This window comes from Semicossyphus pulcher, unplaced genomic scaffold (assembly GCF_022749685.1).
Source record: "Semicossyphus pulcher isolate SPU_LCO1_2020_fin unplaced genomic scaffold, fSemPul1.0.p SCAF_6, whole genome shotgun sequence".
Taxonomy (NCBI): Eukaryota; Metazoa; Chordata; class Actinopteri; order Labriformes; family Labridae; genus Semicossyphus; species Semicossyphus pulcher.
The window spans coordinates 7,745,856-7,760,112 of record NW_027211737.1 but is presented as its reverse complement, the minus strand read 5'-3'; the positions used below and the strand labels follow the sequence as shown (position 1 = coordinate 7,760,112).

General features: G+C 38.3%; 1 protein-coding gene across 3 annotated transcripts in view; it reads right to left on the bottom strand.

Moving 5' to 3' along the window:
* Positions 1 to 395: 395 nt before the first annotated feature.
* The window catches only part of ksr2 (kinase suppressor of ras 2), a 124,680-nt gene continuing 110,818 nt past the window's right edge, over positions 396 to 14,257 (bottom strand). For all 3 annotated transcript variants that reach the window (XM_069682828.1, XM_069682829.1, XM_069682830.1), the window contains 5 exons: positions 13,526 to 13,622; positions 13,300 to 13,433; positions 12,135 to 12,269; positions 6,773 to 6,902; positions 396 to 4,611 (listed from right to left, as the gene is read on the bottom strand). In XM_069682828.1, the coding sequence (XP_069538929.1) occupies positions 4,465 to 4,611; positions 6,773 to 6,902; positions 12,135 to 12,269; positions 13,300 to 13,433; positions 13,526 to 13,622 (643 nt within the window). In that variant the 3' untranslated portion in view covers positions 396 to 4,464. The remainder of the gene's footprint in view (positions 4,612 to 6,772; positions 6,903 to 12,134; positions 12,270 to 13,299; positions 13,434 to 13,525; positions 13,623 to 14,257) is intronic.

The following is a 14,257-nucleotide window of genomic DNA, read 5'->3' as shown; positions in this document are numbered from 1 at the left end:
CATTTTCAGCTAATATAGAGTGAATTCAAGGTTTAATATTATACGTTATTTCTTGTTTAAAGTGTAAATATTGTTTTTTTTAAGGGGGTTGTGTGTTGCACTATTTCTTTTGCCAGATGAAATGGCTAACGGATAATAATGGTAGGTATGCAGCCTTTTAATAACCACCTTTGAAGTCTTTTGATGGTTGGTGTTCCAAATGTTTATGGAGGACGTTATGAGTATAAAGAACTTGAATACAAACAAAGGAATTTGTCTCGGAAATATTAACTGGGTATTAAGTTCTGACTTGTAACTAAATTTGTTCTGTAAAGACGTGTAAAAAATTTCAACCAAAGTAAAATATGGATAAGGGTTGACTAAGATAAAAGATGACATAAAAGAAACAGAAAACGTCCAAAATGAAAACATCTTTTTATTGTCATACACTTTGTAAAGGATGAGTGCAAATAAAAGAGCTTGTGACCAAAATCTACTCATCACTAAGCCATGGACCATAAGGCATCATTAAATACAAGCTTTTTGGAGCTATCATCTACAATACAAGGACGGAATCAAGGAAAAGAAACAACACAGCATCAATGCCTATGCAAGTAGAAGGAAAAATGGAGGAAAATAAATTCAAATGAACAGAAAACAGAAACAACAAAAAAAAAAACACAACACAATTTGTACATTCAAAAGAAAGAAGTCAAAAAATTCACAAGGAATATTGATATTACGGCAAGTGACGATAAAACATAGTCTACAATCTCTTATGTACACTTGGCACTAAATGTTAGATCTTTGATTGTTGTCCAGTCAGGTTGTTGTCAACTCTAGCGTGTGCACAGGTTGCAACCTTTTTTTTTTTTTATTTAAATGCTAGACTAATCATTTATATAATCTATAAATATTCTGAAACAATCATTCTCTCAAACAAAGCTGTTGAAAAGTTTTGCAAAGCCTGACGTAAAACTTCATTAGATATTGAGATCAAACTGCTCAATGGACAACAGGTCATCAGAAAAATGCTCACATACTTTTTATATATAGTGTAGAAGGATTATTTTTTTCATAACAAGAATCAATCTTTGATAGTCCATCTCATGCACTTGAAAGTTGTAAACAGTACAAATATAAATGACCCACTTACAATATTTGAATCCCAGCAATTCCAAAATAGACAGACAGACTCCAAAAAACAGCAGCAGATTGTTTGTATGCATTTTCCAACACACAGATGTGTATATAATGAGGTGGAAAATGGCTATTTAACATGATTGGATTGTCTCTATCTATTCCACGTGGCTAGAGAGAATCAAAAGCAGTATACAGCTTGAATGACGCCACAGCTTCCAATTCATGATGATATGACTCAATTTCGTGATATTTCTCAAAACATAACATTTAAAATATATTATGATATACACTATGAAGTAGAAAAATGGCCTGGGGTGGTCTTCAGCATCCTGATATGTCTTTTCTGATATGTTAAAGGGAAAGTTCAGATTTAAGTTACTTACTTGTTACTTTAACTCCATAAACTAAGAACTGAATAATTCACACACTATGTTTTTTATAAAGAAATATTTCAAGATAAAAAAAAGATTAATTTGCCCTCCACAGTCACTTTTCAGCAGTGTTGTAGTCAAAATACCAATACCAAGACCTGTTTTGTTACGAGTTACGAGCAAGTAAAACATTAAAAAGAACAATAATGAGAATCTGCCCAATTGTCGCAATGGCTAATTAAACACATCAAAAGTGTTAAAAATAGAGTGACAGAGCTTTAAGGGGAAACCATAACACCCACATAAATGGTGGATATTATCGACAGAATAAAAACCTAAAAAAAAATCTAATGTGACAGGAAATTTAAATGTACTCAATCACTGGTCATATTTTAGGTGTGTTCAGACTATTCAAAATACCTTGTTTCATCCCATTTTATTTGTGTATACAGCTAGCTAGCTAACGACATGTGCAGACTTTGTGTACTTCAGCTCAGACCATTTTCCTCAAGTAAAATAAACTGAAAATGTTGGTTTGAATCGACACATCTTTTGCCATTAAATGAAACTATGTAACTTTTGCGAGGAGAAATATCAGATGTCCTCCTTACAACTTAAAAGTCAAATTCATAAACACTGAAATGCACCATTGCTCAATTCAGTACAACTGCTGCAGCCGCACTTTGTCCGGCGTGGTGAGTAACTTTAGCTAACGTCAGCAAACTGTTTAAAAATATTGTTGTGTAACTGATATTTATGAGCCAGTTTGCTTACTTTGTACCACTTTTCAATATGCTTTACTCTTACATTAGCTTGACATTTTAGCTAAATGCTAAACAGTAGTAATAGTACAGTTGGTACTACAACTACTGCAAATGGTAGCAAACTTTTGATAAATATTACTGTGTTATTGATATGACTTTGCTAGTTTGCTTATTTCGTGGCTCTTCGCTGGTGTGCTACTCTTAAAATGGCTTAGCGTTTTACCTTAATGTTATAGTAGTAGGTTTAGCTGTTGCAGCTCCGTCACACTTGTTCAGGTTTGACTGTGGGTTATGGTGGCTAACAGTTTTTTCAATACTGTTAGCGAATGCTAAATAACATTAGCTAAGAGCTGTCTTACCTATAAGCTAATTAGCTCTCTAAGCTAATTTGCTGTTTTTAGGAATCTTTTCAACTCGTGTTACTTTTGCATTAGCTTAGCATTTTAGCTACATGCTAAACATAGCGGTTGCCATTGTAGTTTTGACCTACGCATTTTCTCTGACTTGTCTTTTGTAGCTTCGGTTGTTCCTGTTCAGCAAAAGTCTTAGCTGTAATAAGCCCCAGAAGTTTGCATCCCCTTCTGTCTTACCTTCTGTATTACCTTTTAACACACCTTTATATAGCTGATAGTTATATCTATCAATTCTAAGGATGATTTGGAAAAGTAAATATTTACACTTTACTTTCTTTCTAGTAAATATACAATCAAAAATTACTCGTTAGTGTGTTGTTTGAAATCCCTTTGAATTATACTGATTCTCAAAAACATAAACTCAGCATAAAAGTAGTGTAAAGAAAAAAGTATATAAAGATACTTTGAATAGGGACTTTTAAAATTAATTGAACTTTCACTTTAATTTCCTATTCAAAGTGACTACAACACTGCTTTTGAGCAACTCTGAACACATTTAAACAGGCCTCAAACAAACTAAATGCTAATGTTTAGCCTTTTTAAAGGTCATGTGCTCTCCCTTTATGCGTCTAACAGTCACATCATTACAGAGCTCTGAATCTTTAAACCTTGCTTTCTGCATCCCAAAAAATCCAGTCCTCAAACCCAGGTCAATCAGCAACAGGTGTCTGATCCATTAGGTTTCCTAACTATGTTATAAAACAGTTTAATTCATTACTCAGAAAGCTAACGTATCATTTCTGATACTTAGTCACTGATAAGGATGTACAAAGTTCACGTATCGATTGAAAACAAGTTACTGCACTGAGTGCAGCAGCAAGCTTTAGATTTGTATGTGTATCTATTATACTCTTCATCTATCATTATCATTATTTATATGTGGTGAATAGGGTATTAGGGGGCTCAGTGGTAGCATTTCTGAACGGGAATTGGTTCTGTTGTCGTTATACAATTCAAGTGTCAGCGATTTCACAGAACAGCAACAAGTATGGGAGTCCTAGTCTGTCTCTTTTCCCCACCTCAAAGTTATTGTTCAAATGTCTCGCTTATGTTCACAGGCAATGTTCAAAGCACAGGCTGATCACAGAACAGTCTCCTTTCAAAGAACTGTGCCAACACATCCCCACACAAACAGGGGCGCTGGCTTCTTCACATTCAAATGGTACGGTGTAAATAAGAGGACATTTTAAAGTTAAATAAAGCTTTTGAGAAAAACCTATAACCTGTACAGACATCCACACATGAGAGACCATGAGGTAACACTGACAAAATGCTCTACACAGTTGACAGACATAAGGAATGGCAAGACAATGTTGTGAAATTTACAATGCATGACGTACAAAAGTTACATTCATTCAAAACAAAAAAACAAGACATGGAAAAAAAATCTACATTTGTACTCAAACATGTGTTTTTTTTTAAGTCCAGGATGATGTGATCAGTCGAAAGTTACAAGCAAGATACATCCAGGAAGTAAATCAATTATAATGAGGGGATCAAGTCAATCGTAAAAGACAAAAAAAAAGATAAAAGGAAAAATATCCTGTATGGTTTAAATCAAACCAAAGAAAACATGAGTCCCGACTGCTTTGAGAAGCTGGACAGTCAACTTATCTGTACACACACATGCCAACATTCCATGAAAGTACACACAGCACGGGCAGTTTTCATCACTGGGCTGGCTTTTGGATTCAGTGCATTCTTTAAGGAGGTGGGTTATTTATGAAGAGAGTTATGGCGGCTGTTTTGTTTTTTTTAATAGTTGCTGATTGTTTGCTGTTTTGTGTCCCTAACTCATTTGACATACTCAGCTGACTTCCAGAAGTGCCCTGGGTGGGAAAGGCGACGGTTCCGTTTTGGCAACTTTTCCAGTAAATCTACCAGCTTGGAGAAGCTGGGCCGCTCGTCCTGCTTGTAGGCCCAGCACAGAAGCAGGATGTCCTGGAAAGATACATGGAAAACCAGGCTTTTAGATGTAGCATTCATTCATACAATTTACTCAAATGTGTATTTAGATTAAAATAGAGTTTCAAACTGTGTGAAGTGGGGACAATAAAGGAAGAGATATGAGGAATATATGCTCTGTGCATTGAAAAGGACAGGTACATGCTAGTGTTCCTAAAACAACTGGAAGTTCATGTTGTTTTGCTTACGTTGGCTGTGAAAAACAAAGTTACTTGAAGTAACTCAAAAATTAGATCATAGCTTCCTCAACACTAAATGTCAGCAATCTGAAATGAGCTGGGTTTTACTTCACCTGACTTAAGTGACTCATTACAGCCTCAGAGAGTGATTTGTAACCACATGTGAGCTAATGATAGCATGGGACCTCAAAGTTCTCAAATGCAAATGATTGTTTGGTTTGATTGTTTTTTTAAAAGATGCCGTTGGGTATAAAACTCCCCACAGCCACCCACTGATTCTATCAAAATGATGAGGGGACAGGGGGAAACAAAATGAAACTTGCCAAAAGAATACCTCTTTAAACACACTCAATTCAAACTTTCACTCAAACAGAAAACACAGAGAGCAGACTGGTGTTGACCCCTCTGGAGACAAAAACCCAACTGAACAGGGAAACCCCAACCTCCTAATATAACCTCTCAGCCAGGCTGATTGCCACCAGCTGAGGGAGAAAATCACAGGTGCAGCCAATAGCTCCTGATCAGCATGAAACCTGTGATCTTTGTCCATAACAACAGCTGTAATTTTAGAGCATGACAACATGTGAATCAGAGTGTATTCCCCATTTCTTCCTCTATTAGCTAGGTGCTAATAAAAGGCTGTGAAGTTTCCCCAAGGTACCACAGGGCTGGTGGAAACAGTTGGGAAACAGATGCAGTGTGGTTGGGCTTATGCACCAATACCACTAGGTTAGGTTAAAAGAAATTTATGAGTTGGGTTAAAATAAGTACCCTCGTTATGTTGGTTATATTATGTCCCTGAAGTTACATGCTCAGGTGACTTTACCCAACAAATGTGACCATATTTGGACAAGATGTAGGCCATGCTACAACTCTTTGCTGGTTGACGGGTCACCATGGTAGTGACTTGCTAATCACAGGTAGCCATGCCTTAAAGCATATCCTGCTTTATTGTCAATTTCTCTCTAAATGGGACTATAATTAAATAGAATAAACATCATGCTGTATTGAAGCAGGCTTGAAACTAGAGCTTCAGACCATAAAGTCATTAGGAAAAACATTTGCTGAGGTAATAAATCAACTGGTAAGTAGGGTCATATTCTCATTCACCAGTGACGTCGTCTCCTGATGGCCATTAAAAAGAAAGCAGGTTTAAGAGATTCACTTTTGGACCCAATAGGCCACGTCCACAAATGATGTCCTTCTTTGTTCCCAAAGCCCTGTTTCCTGGGTTAAGTCATGTTTGTTTGAACCATCCATCGAGCCTATCTGCCAACCCCAACGGATTTCCTCGCTCTTTATGCTACGTCATCTGACTTTGTCCTTTGCTCCTTTCATAATTACTACAGCCACTTAAGGTGGTAGCCAAATATAAACTTGAATATGGGTCATTACAAGCTGAGACACAGACAACCTCTATGCTTCTATTTTTGGCGAGGACCATCTGGATACGCACAAACAGAAACTTGTGTTGTTTCAAGGAGAAAGAAAAAAGGGGTGGAGGAGTACAGCAAGGTGAAGGCAACTATGGAGGAAACCATTTTTAACTTTTTTTCCCTATTTATTAACTAACCTATATCCTTACCGCTGTCCAAATGTAATAAACTCCAAAGCTTTGTGCAAAACTACTTCCTATTTCAATCCATATGTAATTAAAACTTCAGTCTTTTCCACACATCTTAAAACCATCAGGGTCATTTATGCAAAATAACATCATGCTGGCTAAAAGGTTTCTAATTGTCTTCTTTAGAAAGTTTTTTGGGTTGCCCCTTCACTGTTAAGCATCCTTCTAAAACCTCTATCCTCCTCAGTATAAAGTTAAGATCCTTTTGAAGAGCACTTCTGTGACTCAAGCCACCGATGCTAATCATGCAAAGTTTTCAAAGTTTAAAGTACCTTAGTTTGAAAAACAGAATGACTCATGAATTGTAAAAAGTTTGAAAGATAAAAGTTCTTACCGATATTTCCTTCCCCATGCCAGTTTGGGCGAGGTTGGGCTTCATCCCGCTGCCGATCTGCCATATGATCACCTCTGCTGGCTGACTCTTGTAAGGCCACTCACGTGCATGTAACTCGTACCAGATGGTGCTGTAAAGGTAGAAAGAGCAGGTAACTATTTTGGACTTTCTGGCCAAGAATATTACCTTCAAAACGCGCTGTATTCACCGTATTCACACGGCCGCCAATTTCCTCTGACATCAAGCTCATGGTTGGAGCTCAAATGCTTTTTTTTAATGTCATAGTGGTGTTGAAGTCGTAAAAAACCCAAGTAATCGGACAAGTAATTTTCATTTCACCATTTCCTGACAAATAAGCAACTGAATAGACAATAAAAAGTGAAAATCCAGAGAGACATTTGGCCATGTTTTAAGCTAAAACCGTGGTTCTCAAACTTTTTCTGTCATGCCCCCCTTTGGAGAAAGAAAAATTTCCAGGCTCCCCCCCCAGTGTTTCCGCTACATACATTTTGCAGTGGCGGCCATGAAACAGTGACAGGAGTCACAGGACATCAATCACACGTGAAGTCGTGGCAACCAAATAAACAACAGCGGGACCAGTTTACTCCTCACAGTGTTCTAAGGGGTAAAAGAGGGTCCGACATTGGACGCTCTCTGTCGGCACACAATCATATGCAGTTCTGTTACGCAATCTAATCTAAACAATCATATTGTGTATCACCGTACGTCCCTACTTCAAATGCACTGATTGACACAAGCTTATAAAGCTTATAAAAAGGTGCACATGTCATTTGGTAACGATCGATTGATCGTTTTGATCGCTACTTCATTTATAACGTCCCTCGTGCACACGCAGCTCACGTGCTCTTTTGAATTGCGAAAAAATTTTTTTAACTTTTGTTATTAAATTAAACAGACGGCTGATGAAGGCAGTCAACAAAGCAGACAGAGAGACAGACAGACAGGTAGAGGGGGGCGGGGCCAGCACCTGTGCAGAGAGCAGAGGTGCAGGTGTGTTGGGGGAGTGAAGCAAAGCAAAGTGATCAGATTAAAGTAGATTGTGAATTAAAACATAATACTCTAAAGAAAAGAGTATGTGATGTGCTTCTCACAGAAATCATTGACGTATGCGAGGGCAACGTGTTTGTGTACTGTGCCACCTGAAAATGAGTCCGGGTTGTCCGACGTCAAAACATAGTTCCGCCTGCTACATTTTCCAACGAAAAAAAAACACACAGGAGCGGGTGCACCCCGCAGTTTGAGAATCACTGAGAATCACTAAGCTAACACCACATATTTAATTATACATTTTCTAGCATAGATGACAGCAAATGTTAGCATTTAGCCACTTCATGGCTATGTTAGCTAGGAAGTGTCTGAATGCTAACATTACCTTTTAATTGTGTGATTGTGTTGTAAGATACAACATACATAGGAAACTCATATTTTGCACCAATGATAGCAAGTGCTTGTATGCTAACATTAGCTGTTGTCTTATATATGATGTTTTTAGAAAGTTTAGCATGTTTATGCCTTTTCTATCTTATCTTGAACACTTTAAAAAGGTAACGATAGCAGTTAGCCACTTCCTAGCTAACAGCAATATTAGCTTGTAAGTAGCTAGCCGCTATCATTAGCTTATGATATGATTGTCCATCATCTTTATAGTTGCTGATCAATTTTGAAGTATCGAAACTACTACTACAGTCTACTACACTTGAACAAGTCACAACTTGGTACACAGCAGTATGACATTAACACAGCATTTGGGCTTCCCATTAGCGCGATGTTAAAGGAAAATGGCTGCCATGTGAATGTCATCAATTCACAGCACGTCTACTGGGCACGATTTCAGTCACAGCAACTAAAAACCATCAAACTCAATGGTTTTGTCAGCTTTTAGAAAAGTGTACAGCGGAAAAAATTTGCATTTTGTGATGAATTTCGTCTGAAGCTTCAAGTCTTGAAGAGCAAATTTACCCAGAAGTTACAGAAACAATACATTTTTTAATTACTTGTCATGCCAAATTAGCATACACCTCCCCTTCCTGTGCAAATGAGCTGAGTTGTTTTTATTCTGCTCTTGCATGTCGAGTTTGAGAAGGATAAAAATAGCTCTTTGCCAGGAGTAGGGGAAAAAATGACAGCTGATTGTTGATGAATATGTAAAACAGCCATGGGGGTCACCTCTGGGTAACACAAGAGCTAACAGAGCAGCTGGACATTGTGCGCCAGTGCTGCACTCTCCGTCCCTTCAGAATGATATGCCGACAAAACCTCCATATGGGGGGGCCATCTGAAAATGTAATTGTGCTAGGAGTCGTCAGAGCAGGGTCCGCCCCCACAAGTGAATCAGTAATGTCTGAGGAGGAACAACAGGAGCCGTAGGGATTTTTAATCAACTTAGGACAAATTTAAAATTGGACTTTAGAGTTGGAGGGGGAGGACACCTTGGTTTGAGAGCCCTGAGTGACACTCAGAAAAGCAATCTGTAAGTAATAACTACGAGAGTCAGTAAGAGGATTTCAGTCAAAATTAGTAAAATACATATTTTTGAGGCTTAAGAGGCTCAAGGTTAAGTGGTGCATGATTCATTTTAGGTAGTATTGTAACATAAAGTCAACTCAACTTAATTTAAATAGCACCTTTCATAGAAAAATGCAACTGCCAGTTAGCTTAGCATAGACACCAGGAGCAGGAGGAAGGAGCTCGAGTCCATCTGTCTATAGGCAACATAATCTGCCTGCTAGCATCTCTACAGCTCAATAATTACATGTTACAATTTGTTTAATACGTACAAACCAAAGTGTAACATAACCTTGAACTGCAGCTTGTTATGTTTAGGTTTTTTAACAATATATTCATTAAACAAAGAGTTAAATGTGTTAATTACTGAGTTTTACATGTGCTTGAAGTTAGGATTCTATCTCTGGACGGGGCCAGGCCAACTGTTTTTATGCTAAGCTAAGCTAACCAGTTTAGTTAACAGTTTAATGCTCCTGTAATGATCTGGCACAAAGCTTTAACTGATCTGGGATGCCAGTTTAGCTCAGCGGTCAAATTGGCGGCCCATGTACAGAGGCTACAGTCCTTGATGCAGTGGCCCCGGGTTTAACTCCCACCCACTTCCTGTGTTTCAACACTATCCACTGTCCTCTCTACCAATAAAGGCACAAAAGGTAAAAAAAAAAATCTGTATAAATCTGCAATCTTTACCTTTAATCTCAGAGATAACCTTCTGTTAAACATTTCCGATGATCGAGGTCCACAGACTGAAAGCTCTGCATGTTTTATTGAAAACTTTTTATCCAGTGCACAAACATATTTTCTTATGACTTTATGCTTTCGGCCTTCAAGCACCAAGAAATGTGTAATGAATTCAGACATCTGTTTAAAATTATGGGTCTGTATCTACAAAATGAATCTTGTATGAGGTTGTTTGTTTTGATTTCTACACTTGGACAACCTGTTACACAAATACCTTCGAAAGAGACACAACCTCATCATCTTTGAGTTGGCTGCAGTACAGAAAAAAAGCTTCATTTAGCAAAAACATAAAGGCCATTCAAACCTAAAAAGATCCATTTGACGTGAACAGCACTCAGTGGTCTTTGGGTGCTGTAATGTGGACGGAAATGGAGTTCCCAGAGAGACACGTGTCCCTTAGTAAACTAAACAAAGCCGGAGGATATAATGGAGCCTACACACCTCATCCTGTGTTTTAAAAGCAGAATTTGTTGAAGTCTCAAGGACGTACAGCAAGCTAATCAAGATGGAGTCACTGAGGAGTTCAGAAGGTATTATTCTGCTAAAAAACAGGATGTAAAATAGCTAAAACACTTCAAAGTTTAAGCAACAATCCTAATCATAAGGTGATTTTTCAGTGATACATTAATGTGTTCTCTTTGGGGAGTGTCTGAAACTGATTGGAGTGGGGAAAGAATAATAATAATTAGTTTTCCTCTTGTTAAGGCTCAAGGCAGTCTCTGGCGTTATTAATATTTTCTTGGGGCCCTATCCTTGTCTAGATAAAGACTGCAACACCTTCCCCACAATAACTCAATATAATAAGTTAAAACTGTATTGATCGGTAGAGTTAATTCTCCCATTAACATTTGAAATTGCAGATTTGGATGCAAGAATTTGGCCAAAAACATCAAAACGATGCATCCTGTTAACCAAATATTTTAGCCACATTTTTTCGACACATTTTCAAGAAACAGAAGTTCTGTTTTCTGTTCCTGTATGTTACAAAATAAAGTGAAAGGGGGAGCTACTATAAGACAACAATATATGATAAGATATAGTTAATAATTAAGACATTTCCCTTTATTAAATACATAAACCACCAACTTTTCTACCCCCTCTGCTACCAAATAATATCCAGCAAGAAAAAACGTATGTCTGCAGTCTGTCTTTGCAGACATTTGCATAAACAATCTTTACAATTGTTCCAGTATTAATATGTTTTTAAGGCTTGATGTCTGCAGGAGATATATTCCATTGTAACATCCTTTTCTTTAGATGCTCTGTTGATGAAGGTTGAATTCTTATTCAGTTCACACACACATGCTGGACAAACAGAAAACCCCATCACCTCCTGTGCAGCTGAGACTTTTATTTTGTAAAGACTTCACCAGAGCCCAGATGTTTGGAGCTTCCATGAATGAAGTTCAGCATATGTTCAATCAGGAAATCTGCTTGATTTATTACATCTTTTTCCTCGGCTCTTTGATTCACTCCTTCTGCTTCATCAATTAAATTTCGTCTCTCGGCTCCTCAACATTCACACGATTTTTTAACCTCTTCCTGCAATTATCCAATCAGTTTAAAATTCAAGAAAATAACTCTCTTGGTTTGCGTCATTCGTTCAACCAATCATCCGTCAGCGGGCTCTTTATCTACTCCAATAAGGTTCCCCGGTATCTTGCTGTCTTTCAGCTGCCGGTGCTTATTTGTGCACCATCTTAACCAAGGGTCCATTCATAAAAGAGATGTTAGTCACGACCTTCCATCTTCTCCTTATTATCCAATAATCAGGTATATGGGACAAAGTGGTTTTGATGACAAAATCAGACACTTTTGAAGCAATTAAGTTCCAAATTTAGGTAATCCTGATCTTAGAATTGTTATAAACTGAATATATCATGTCTGACAGTAACAGAAGCAGAAATGCCTGACCTTATTTGCAGTGAATTTCTGTATCCATGATGAGCTTTTTTGTGGAGTAAGAACCTATTGAATCTATCAGCATATATGGGGTAAACCGTCTCTATCAACAGGGAGCTGTGAGGTCCAACATTAGGCTGGATGGATTGTCTGGACCAACGAACAGGAGGGTGTCAGAAAAGAAGACACATACCCAAAAGCGAAGACATCTGACTGTTTGGAGAAGGGAAGCTTGTCCTCCTCTGTGTCCGGAGAGAGCTGCTGGATGATTTCTGGGGCCAGGTGACACAACCAGCCGTTTGGGATCCTCAGTTTGTCCTCTCTCCGGCTGCAGGAGAAGGAGAGTTGTCAGGCACACAGAGCAAGTTAGGTTTTAATCACTTCCAGTTAGGAAGGTATTTACTTCACTGCAAGGTGGATTGAGTAAAGTCTTGATCACAGCTGCAACGATGTAAAGAAGAAGAAAGACACGGACAGGCAGCTCACTGTGCTTTATTCCCTGATCTGTGAACACAGCGCTTTCACTACTTACTAACTGCTTCTGGGAGTTTGATAAAAGTCTTGCTTCCAAGAGGTCAACCCCACTTATTGTATCCCTACATACAGCTTTAGACGACCAGATTGCCATGCTGTGACACGGTGACTGACAGAAGATAAACTCTATTTGTAAGCGGGGTTAGAAGCCTTTTGATCGTACTGACATTTCTATTTGTACACTGTACTATCAGCTTTATCCACCTACTATTGAGCTTCTCTGCTCGCCCTTGAACTGATTCTTTTTTTCTTATTTATCCTGAACATCTCTATTTACCACTTCCATAGGAGTAAAGATGGACTGTTTTCACTTCATTTTACACTTACAGCACGGGGGTAATACCGCGAACAAAGTAATGACCTTTGAGCTGTTTTTCAGCTCCATGATGTAAGTCCAGTTTATTTTGAAAGCAACAGGGAGAATCGGGGCGGGTAACAAACGACTGACAAATGAAGACTAAGATTAAAACTGTGCAAATACCTGAAGATGTTTGTAGAGGTTTATAGTTCGTAAGCTGCTGTACGTGTGGACACCTCTTTTTGTGTGTAGTTTGGTCCTATTTTAATGGTTTTAAAAGACCAGAAATCAAACTAAATTCTTGCTAACTTGTCTTAAAATATGTAAAATAGAAGCAGACTCCTGACAAAGAATGACACACTGTCTTTCGATGATTAAGTGGACTGTTTACTTCCACTCATTGTTTTGTTGTCCCTTCATAATATGTGTCAGCTCTGCAACAATGATGTCAGTCTGTTTCAAAGACAAATTCCCATATTGCACATGCTAAGAAAGAACGTCTCTGATGTGTGTTGACCATAATTACCTGCCAGCCTGCAGAACGCCAGATATGGTGAAGAGTCCAAAGTCTGTGATGACGATTTTGCCGTTGTCGTAAAACACGTTCTTGGACTTCATGTCTTTGTGTAAGATCCCCTTGGCGTGGAGGTAGCCCATCCCCTGCGGACAGAGAAGGAGAGAGATGTGATTTTTCTGTAATATGATGTTTACTGCAGAAGTGTTGTGGAGAAACAGCTTTGAGTGGTTTTTACCTTGACCATCTCTTGTGCAATCTGTCGGGTCTTGTTTACATCCAGGACAACCTTGGCATCTCGCACCACGGAGTAAAGTGTTCGGCCTTTACACAAGCTGAGGAAGAGAAAATGCAAGAACATTTCAAGCTGCTGTGGTGACTAATGTAACAGTTTGAATAACCTCAAAACATTCAACAAGCATAAATATATTCTTTAAAAAAATGACACCTAGTTTAAATGTCCAAACTGGTCTGCTTTTACACTCATTTACTATTGGTCTATTCCAGGATCCCTCTGTGTATTGATTTTCTCATTTAAGTGTGCCTGTTTTCCCTCAGTAACCAAAGAGACAGATCGTGATGGTGATGGGGACTTGACAAATTACCTTCTGTGAGGTGTTTTATTGCTACTGGTTCTCCTTCTTATGCTGCATTCAAGGCAAATAAAATCATTCATTTTTCATTCTTCACTTATCTAGACCTCTAAAACATTATCAGTTTCCTGAAACACACAAAAAAGTACCTGTGACCCTTGCTCCACAATTTCTGAGTCACGTTGGATCAATGTGTGGTTTTTCTAAACTACACTAACTGGTGCCTTCTGAAGCTCTGTTTCAAGGAAGCCAACGTCAGAGAGGTGCAGAGGACTGAATGCTGCTGACGAATAATCAGCTACACATAATGTCTCAAGGTAAAGCTGCAAACCGAGTTAAATAACTGAGCACAAGAGGAGGATCTTGAGGGTTGATGT